At 32.9% G+C, this 10,381-nt stretch overlaps 1 protein-coding gene across 5 annotated transcripts in view; it reads left to right on the forward strand.

Moving 5' to 3' along the window:
* The window catches only part of Klf8 (KLF transcription factor 8), a 115,408-nt gene extending 108,690 nt beyond the window's left edge, over positions 1-6,718 (forward strand). For 4 of the 5 annotated variants that reach the window (XM_023566368.2, XM_063245985.1, XM_063245986.1 and 1 more), the window contains one exon: positions 161-6,718. In XM_023566368.2, coding sequence (XP_023422136.1) covers positions 161-342 — 182 coding nt within the window. In that variant the 3' untranslated portion in view covers positions 343-6,718. The remainder of the gene's footprint in view (positions 1-160) is intronic. The other variant, XR_010046566.1, reaches the window with a different exon arrangement.
* The last annotated feature ends 3,663 nt before the right edge of the window (positions 6,719-10,381 follow it).

A 10,381-nucleotide genomic window follows, 5' to 3' on the forward strand; every position in this document is an offset into this window, starting at 1 on the left:
CTCTGGAATATCTAGGGTTACATACTTGCATAATTATGCCTGGCTTGCCTCCATCTTTAGACTAGAGGTTTGATAAAAGATATGTATGTGTTCTGTTACCTTTCTTGGAGCCAATCATCTCCTCTCTGATTTCCTTTCTTTTTTTATATTCCCTTTTCAGGAGAGAAACCTTATAAATGCACCTGGGATGGCTGCTCCTGGAAATTTGCTCGCTCAGATGAGCTCACACGCCATTTCCGTAAGCACACAGGCATCAAACCCTTCAGGTGCACAGACTGCAACCGCAGCTTTTCTCGATCTGACCACCTGTCTCTGCACCGCCGACGCCATGACACCATGTAAGCACCACAGGTCACTCCAGAGGAGCTGTACTGGTTTATTTCCCGTGTATACACAACCCTATTTTGCTTTTTGACTTGGACTTGCCTCTGCAATGGGGTTGGAGCAGCCTACTGAGCCAGATTGAGGTGACTGGAGAAAAGATAGCTGGCTTTCCATGGGACCCTTTATAATCCATCTTCACCTCCACTCTATCTAGACTTAACTTTTTTCAGCCTCTGCCTGGGTTGAATTCTAGTGTGGCACCCATGGCTGCCCCAACCCCAATCTCCCCTCCTCTGAAATAGACATTCTTCCTACAATAACAAAATAGAAATCAAACTCAAAGCTGTGAACAAATATCTGCTGCTTCATTTTCCCTTTATTTTACCCATTTTTATGATTGTTTAATATGATTGTTTCAATTCTGGGATGGACAAAGGATAAATATGTAGTTGATAGGTATACTACACTAGTTAGAGAGATTTGCAACCTACTGATAGGGAACATTCTCAGCCTTATACCAAACTTCAAAAGTTTTATAAATTCAACCTTATTTCTACTTATGGTTGGTTTTCAGGCAGTGTTGGTGCTTCTTTTTAAACCCATCAAAGGGAATAAAGAAATTTTATCTTTTTCTTCATCTTCCACGTGCTTTGAGAGTAAAGATTTTGTGAAACAGTTACATTCTTTGTTAGGTTACATTTGGGCAAATGTTCAAAGTATATCAAGACAGTTGTAAAATAGACAAGGGTTTGAAATAAATATGCCAATCAGTGACAAGAACAAGTAGACTTAGAATGAACCTGATGGCTAATAAGAGGTGAGTTTCATTTAAAAAGGATAGCAACAGTGATATTAATCACAAATCTCGTTCAAATGGCAGCCTTTTGAGGTCTCTTGTGGGATGGCTTCTTACTGTTTATCCCTTTGTTTACATAAACAAATTTGGTCTGGTATATAATGAAGAATCACACAGAGGCCATGCCATATAGAGGTGAGAAGTTGGAAGAAAGGAATTGTGTTCACTGCATGACATTCTTGGCACTTATTCCTGTGTTTTATAAAGAATATAAGAAACTTTTGGTAAAAATTAACTTTAAAAAGGCAGTTTGAAGTTTTATAACTGTAATGAACACCTAAGCCATTTCTTTTAGCCATTACAGCAGATTGCATAATACACACATTTGGTTGTCCAGTCAGACTGTTTCATAATGTCCTTTGGGCTATACATCCTATTTCTATCCCTGAATCGCAGATCTACTTCCATGAGATGTATTTCCCCTTCCAGGATAAAGTGAGTGGGGCACTGTAAAAATTGAAGTCAATTCAGCCTGTCTCCTAAAGATTATCTTCTTATTGAACCCTTTTTCCTTGGCAGATACTTATCGAATCCCTGCCTGAATGTTTTAGGTTACTACCTCTTAAGATGTCCATACTAATTAAACCATAGAATTCTAGCACCCAAAAGGGATTTTATAATGTTTATTCCTACCCATCTCTCATATTTAAGAGAGGTGATAAATATGGGTCAAGTTCTGCAAACGTTTTCTTGAGGCCTTATAAACCTGCACACCCATTCCCCTAGAGATGACACAATTAAAACAAGCAAAAAGAAAATTTTACGTGATTGGACATAATATTTATCCAATTTTATGTTATCTTTCAAAACTTTTACTACAAAAAACCATTCACAGTTGAAAAAATGTCTTTGTACTTATTGCCATATAACATTAGACACACAGATTTTTAATTCTAAAACTTTTGTAATACCTAGATTTTTATTTACCTCATTTCAATTTGTAATGTCTTTCCAGACCATAAACCCTCTATAAATATAAGGACTACTTACAGTTTTGAAATAACATGTAGGATTTTACTATTATCATTATTATTTTGTCATGGGCCTTTTCTTACTTTTAGATATACAAGTCCAAGCTATGAACTAATTACTGAATCAGTAGGGAATACTTAGGGCTTAAATGCTGTTTAGAACCTCTGAGTAGCTATGAAATCATTTGGAAAAGGTGGATTCCCATCTTACATACATTCAAGCTTTACAATTGTGTAGCTTGTACAGTATTTCAAAGTAGAGCTCAAAGGTTTAACCTTTTCCTCCATGGTTTGGATACTGATTCCTTTTCTAGATCTCATAACTGATCTCTGACCCTAAAATCTCAAGACATTTGCATTGGGTGTATGTTCTATTTATAAGTAATTAAGATGATTAAATAAGTATCCAAAATATTGGTGTCCCTGACAAATATGCAGGGTAAGATTTATTTAAATTTTTTCTGCAAAATAGTAAGGGACTGTTAGTAATTCGCTTTAGTCAAGAAGCAATTCTAACTCTATTTTTATTGTTACCTTTTCCTACCCACTGACAAAACAAAAACTTTTGAATGATTTAATTTACTTTAAGGAATGTGTTAGAATTCTATAAAGGTATTTCATAAGGTATATAAATTCAAATACAGTGTTATTGAAGAGTTACAGCACCAAAAGCATGTAAAAATTTTAGTAAGTAGATGGTGAGATACTAAAAAGTATCTCACTTCAGAAACATTTTGGATTTCATTGAATTTGGTGTATTTATATCAACAAAGCACAGTTAGCATGACAGTTGCCTAGGACATAGCAATGGCCTTAATATTAATAAGGTTGTATAATATCCTGGGATTTGTTGCAGTGGAATTTCTCCATCTGTGGATTATTGGAAGTTGAACATAACTATTTTATAATTGTGATTGTAAAGTTTAAGAAAAATTACATGAAATGTGAACTTGTAGGGTAGATTAGTGGAGTGTTTTGTGGTTAAAATATAAATATTGGCGACATGAAAATATTTTAAAATAAACTTTACATTTTGAAACACTTTCAGGTTTACAGAAAAATTGTGAAGATAGTACAAATAATTCCCCTATACCTTGCATCTAGTTTCATGTGTTATTAACTTTGAACACTATTATTGTACATCTGTTACAATTAATGAAATAATATTGATGTATTAATATTAATTGAAGTTCATACTTTATCCAGATTGATTTCATTTTTATCCAATATCCTTTTTCTCTTTTATTATACTTCCAGTATTCAAGATACTACATTACATTTAGTAATCAAATTTTTGTAGGGTCCTTTTGGTTATGAGAGTTTTTCAGATTTACTTTGTTTTCAATTGCCCTGGAAGTATTGAACAGTAAGTTTTTCAGTTTGGATTTATCTAGTTTTTTTTACCATGAAGAAACTGGGCTCTGTGGAAGAAGATCACAGGATAAAGTGCTAGATTTTTATGATATTTACATAATATCATTCTTGTTAAGCTTGAGCACTTAGCAAAGATAGCATTTATCATCTTTTTCATATGTACTCTTTATCTCCCTTTCATACTTTTTTCAAAAGAAGTCACTATATACAATCCACATTTGAAGTGTTAATGATGTATTCACCATATTCTTGATTTCAAATATCTCTATAAGCTATTTGGAATTATTCTAAATGGGAGAGTTGTCTCTTGTTCATTTATTTATTTATAAAATTGTTTATTTATATTCAGATGGATTCATGTATATTTATTTGTAGGTTGCAATTCTATACTACTTTAATTATTTTGCTGACCAAGTTGTTTTTTGCTTTGCTCATAGGGAACTCTTTTATGTTGACTCTCAAGTCTTTTTGACATACCATCCTTATTTATTAGGTTATCCTTATATTCTAGGACTCCAAGCTGTTATGGGATCATTTTTCATCCCTACACTAAATCCTTTTAAAAGGAGTCCTGCTTACATTTACTGGCAAATGTTACTAGAAACCAATATCTGGGCATCAGGTAGGCTTGTTGTTGCTGAGATACTGTTGTTTGAAGATCTTCTCAGCTGACGAGACAAGGAAATATATGTTTGTGCACTAACTTATGTGATCATTCATATAGTTTAGATGTATGGGAGTGCATATTGGTGTCTTCAACTCGAATCCACATGAATCAGTCTACCTTGTTTCATATATACATATATATATATATATATATATATATATATATATATATATATATGTCTCCTCTGATTCCAGTGGTGAGAAGTATGGGTCCCACTTGTTGCCATCTATTTGAGTACCAATATCTGATTTGTCAATATGTACACTCATGGTAAACAACTTTACAAAACAGAACCCAGTATTTATGCATATGACCGTAATAGTTTGAGAATTCCGAAAGGTCTGTTTCAAGAAACAGAGTATCAGCAAAATTCTAGAATCAGATTTCTGTGATCTTGACACCAAAAATTTGGCATCTATCTTGTCCTAAAAAGATTTTTCATTGCCAGATTATTAGAAATTTGCTAACCTTGAATAAACCAGGGAAATGCATTATTTCATAATGTGCTAATTACCGGATTAGATACTAGGGGAGAATTAACACAAAAGAAACTAAGTGAGCCCAACTTAAAGAAATCTTGGCACTACCTGTTTTCCTACTGAATATAGCTTTTGACAACAGGAGTGTTTTCCTGAGTTACCTCTTTTCCATATTTTTCTCAGTCCTCTAGTAGAATTTAGTTGAATCATATCAGTTCTTTGTGTCTCGATTAACCCAACTAAAAATGGGGCTCCAAATATTTACCGAACAAGAATATTTTGAGTGGCAAAAATGATGAAAGACACTTAAATGAACAACAATAAATTATAATCTTTATTATCCTGGTAATTATATACTTATCCCATGAGCAGTAGGGAATTAGGCCTCCCAGGTAATAAGGGCTAAATTTGAATCAGCAACAAAGGTAGTTGAAGTCAAGACTGGTGGCACCGGTAGTAAACCTAGAACCCTGAAATAGTGAGCCCAGCCAGGGCAAGTTGACAAGATTCCATCCCAAAACAAGAAAAAAAAAAATTAAAATTGATCTGGGAATGCAGTGACAATACTGCATTCAATGCCCAGTACTTAAAAAGATAAAAAGTAAAAGAAATGCCACTGAAATCTTTCTTATTTTCACCTTTCTTACATTCTCTTTGTTATTAACTACTGAGTTGTCATATTTTCCTCATTTTCAATACCTAAAGGTACAGCTGTACAAATCCATTGTCTTAAAACTGTTTCTCCCTTTTATCTCACTAGCTGTACCACATTATGTCTCATCTTGTCAGAAGCACCAAGGCAGTTTCTCAAAGTCCTTCTGCCTTCAGCATGTTGATATTCATATTTTCTCATTCTCCACTTACTATACGAAGGAAGTGGGGTAAAGTGTGTTTGAGATTGGACTCTGCTGGAAGAGGATAGAATGTGTAACACTGGCAGGATATTTCTTCATTTTTCAAACACTGCTTTCAAATTCTGTTCGTTTTTCTCATGAGTTGAGGGCAGGTGAAGAGATAATATTTTGTTAACTTTTAAGCGTCCAATTTACTGATATTTCCTAGAGTTAGTAAAAATTACCAAATTAATGGAAATTACCGTATTCCTATGTTGTATTGAGTGGTGTTTTCATTGTATAAAATGAAATAAAAAAGGAAAAGAGAATTCCTAGTGCTATGACCTTTTTGTTTTGTTTATTTATTCATTTATTTTTACAAGAGTTTACAGCAAGAGAGCTGTGCCAGAATCTGACTTGCTATTTCTTGTTTTGGGGAAAGCTTGCAATAAAAGAACTGATTTATTTTATCATTATTAACTTAAGCATAAAACAGTATAGTAAACTTTAGTCTACTTGATTCTTATATTTATGCCTCATTGTTTTAATGCCTTAAAGTGCCACCCAGTATTTCCTGTATTTTATAATAATTCCTGCTCCAGAGGCATGGTTTTAAGCAGTCTCATGTAAATGTCTGGCTTCCACCTGAAAAGCTTCAAGAATTGCTTCAGTTAGCATGGCCACTTAGAGTTTACTCTGTCCTAGCTGAAAGGAACTCTCCCCATGTGGCATCCAGGCAGAATGTGTGCTAAGGTACTAAGATATTTGTTTAGTATGATTATTGTGCTTTTTTATTAATAAAATGTTTTTAACTTCTCCAAATTGTGTTTCAACATAGTACTAGTTAATAATCTTTCTCTTTAGCTGGGTAAAGTTGTGATGAAATTACTGCATAATGTTATGGGGCAATCAAAGAAATCGGGCTGTCATAAACAATAATTTCTCTGTTTAAACATGTTGGGAATTTTCAGTTCTTGGTAATATATTCATCCAATCTGTGAATGAGGCTCATGAAGACTGTATGCTCCATATGCATATTTCTATAAATGATTCCAAAGAATTTTGTGGCATATAGTCTCAGTTGGCTAGGCTTCTCGACAAAGGCCTCTGTTCCTCACTTTATTTATAGTCTTGTTCTCAAGAAGTGAGGAGAAAGGAGGGTATGGTGACAGCTTTAATTATCAAGGACATTCCAATAAAAATAACAACTCTGAGTGGGGCTGTGAAAAGTTGTCTTATCTGATGATTTGGTCTATCAAAGAAATACTGGCACTGTAACAGAAAAAGAGGAATTCTTTGAGGGAGCTTGAAGCTGACATTGGAAAGGTCTGCCAGAATGAAATTTTCATTACAACTGACAAAATTGAGTCTCAGTGTTTATCGATTTCTGAGAAATACCCATTTATTCATGTCTTTTTGGAAAGTAAAAGAAAAATTATGATGAAACAAACATTAGTTTTTCAAAATGGTACTGGGAGGCCATTAAAGAAGTAAGACTTATGCATAATTTAAACTATTGCCTAAAAATGTGAACTTTGGTCAAATAGAAAGTTGGACCACAGGCATCTGGAATGACCAAACTGATTGAACAATTATGTTGGGCTCAGTGGCTCAAGATACATGTCAAGAAATTACTGGTCTTCTATTTGTGGACATTTTCATTCTATGTATACATTCTGAATCTTTTGTCAGTCACATATTCCCTATTTCTTTTCAATATCCAATAGCCCAAATCAGTTCTCACTTTTTCTTGCCTTCTACTAGATACTAATTCAGTGCTTCCTGAGTCCGTGTCTCCTATATTTCAATTTCTAAGACCCCATGTAAATTCTTTTTTACTTTTTCAATTTCTGAGTTTAGATTAATTGTCATTACATTGTGTCACTGAGAGATAAAGTAATTCATGTGTACCTGTGGTGCTGTCTCAGACATGAATAAATGTAGCTACAGTGACCCTTTTGTACTCGATCATATCCTTGGCAATTACAGATAATAGGGTATGTTCTCTCAGTTTCTAAATCTCTTAGTCTTTGGTTGAAGTTTCAAAATTTTATTTGGCGCTCCTTGCTAGATGCTCAAAAATGATATTCCTCAGTTACATCAAAGGAATACTTTCATTTAGATGATTACAAAAATTTTGGGGGGGAATGAAAAATCATGCATCAAATATTGAAAGAATAATGACATTGTACATGCCCATATACCCACTACTCTGATGGACAATAGAACATTTATTGCTCAGACCTCCAGATATATCCAGATACCAATCCCTTATCACATTCCCCTTATTCTTCCCAAAGGTAACTTCTATCCTATTTTCAATGATGATCATTTTCTTTGTTTTGAAACTAATCTTACTATAGATGAAATCAAGCCTAAATAATATTTTACTTTTACCTGTTTTTGAACTTTAAATAAATAGAATCTTACTGTATTAATTTGTGCCTTGATGTTTTACTCAGAATTATATCTATAAGGTTCATCCATGAAAATATTTGCAACCACAGTACTTTTATTTACATTGCTCTGAGATACTCAACTATATAAGCAAATATACTTTTATTATAGAAAGAGGTATATCCATTTGAACTTTAAAATTCCCTGATATTGCTACATATTAGGAAGTAATATTTAGGAAAACAAAATTCTGATGATCTTTTAAATGTCTCATGTATATGTATAAGAATTTGCCTCAGGAAAATATCTAAGGTTGGAATTCATGGTATACAGAGTATTTGCATTTTAAATTTAGCTAGATAAAGCATTTTTTCTATGCAGTTGTTCCAATTTATGTTTTCATCAGAAATATATGAGTGTTTAAATTATCCTACATCTGTGGTAATATAATACCATCTTGATTTTTTTGAACTTCTAGAGAAGTAACCCAGGGACTCATATGTGCTAGGCAAAATCTACACTGAGATATATCTTCAAACGGTGAACTTTTTAAAAATACCACTTTATTGGTGTATAACATATTTTATGGCTTTCATCAGAATTTTCTTCAATGCCTATAAAATTAGATATTTTTTCACACATTTTTTGACCGTTCAGATATCTTCTACTGAAGTGTCTATTGAAGTCAATAATGGACGCTATTACATACCTCCAGGACACCACATTCTGGGAACAGACACTCATTTTCAAGTTGCTGAGAATGTCTGAAGCATGCATGTCTCAGCTTAATTGCTCCCCAAATTGGAATTACTGAAATTTAAAAACCCATTTTAGGATTTATAGTCTAAATTCAGTAGATTCTTAATGCAGGTTTATAAAGGCTTAGACTATGGCTCCATTTTAGGACAATTTTGAAGCGTCGCTGACTCTTCATAACACTCATGACTGTAATGTTTGCTGTAACTGTATTGCAGTTCCACATTTCCTTCTGCATCCTATAACTTCCTTCATGTAGTTATAGGTTTTGATCCAGAAAGCATGTCCTAATATAATGCATACATTATTATCTAAGACAAATACAATTCTATCTTTTAGAGCCAGACATTAACTGCACCTAAAGCTAATTTTCATATGTTATGAGAGATAGTAGCCTTACATTATTTCTTTTACCTGTATAAAATAAGCTTCTAAGCAAGACTTATGAAAATATCCATCATTTTCTCACCAACAATATTATTTCTGTGATATTAAATATTGCAAGTATCTATTTGTGTTCCAATATCACATACTCTATTATTTAAAATAACTTTATGAAAAGCTTTGATACATTTTTAGGAAAATATCATAATCATTTGTTTTATTCATTAAACCATGAATTTGGTGGGTTATACTTTTTATTTTCTCATATTGAACCACATTTTCATGTGTAGAACACTCTACTTGATCAAAATGTTAGTCTTTATATATACTGTTATATTGTTGAATTTGTCATTTTCTTTCAATTTAACACCTATGTTACTGATTTTCTTTTTACCTCCACTAGCGACATGTCTTTGTACATCTTCAGGGGATACACTATTATAATTCAATACCTGTATAAAGAGAGTAACAAACAAATCAGAGTAATAAGCATTTCTATCTCTATATACATTAATCACCTTTATGTTTTGGAAATTTTCTAGTCAGTTGGAAATATAGATAAATGAATCATAGATTTTTTTAAAAATTTCTAGTTATCTGTAATTACCCTAATGTGCTAAAAAGAACCAGAGTAATTCTACTTCCCATTGGTTTTAGTGCTCTTTTTAAAACTTTTTTCTACAAATGCTGAATATAATTTACTGAAGTTCTCCAAATAAGGGACACAGATCAGCATATTGGATTAAAAATCTGAATTCTCTGGCAAAAACATACAGAGAGTAAAATATTGGAAGTTATTCCATGCCAGTCAAATCTAGAATCAAGAAAGGATTGCTACAGTCACATCCAACAAAGTGTACTGTAAACCATATTTAGATACATTTTAGTTTCAAGTAACCAAACTGCCCCTCGAAACTCAGTTATTATAAGGTGCCAACACTGCAATTAAATTTGGGGTTTTGGTTTAAAAATTCACATATTAACATCTTTTATATCAAAGTACAAACAACATGCATGCCATAGATGTGCCACCATTGCAAAATTAAATAGAAGTTGCTAAAGGGAACACTGACATCACTACAAATAAAGAGACCAATCCACTAAGAAGATATAGTGATAACGTACCCAAGTATAGTGCACTCAAATTAATAAAATGATACTACACAATGTAAAGAAACAAACGGATTCAAACACAAGAATAATGAGTGAATTAAAAAACTCATCCTCACAATTAGATGAATGTGGAAAAAGCAAGAGTTAAGTAACTATACCATACACTTATGGAAAGGTACAGACTGTTTTAGTAGTAGAATATTCTTCCTGTGCATCAACTCATAATA

This window comes from Cavia porcellus, unplaced genomic scaffold (assembly GCF_034190915.1).
Source record: "Cavia porcellus strain 051 isolate PalLab524CR breed Dunkin Hartley unplaced genomic scaffold, mCavPor4.1 scaffold_3, whole genome shotgun sequence".
Lineage (NCBI taxonomy): Eukaryota > Metazoa > Chordata > Mammalia > Rodentia > Caviidae > Cavia > Cavia porcellus.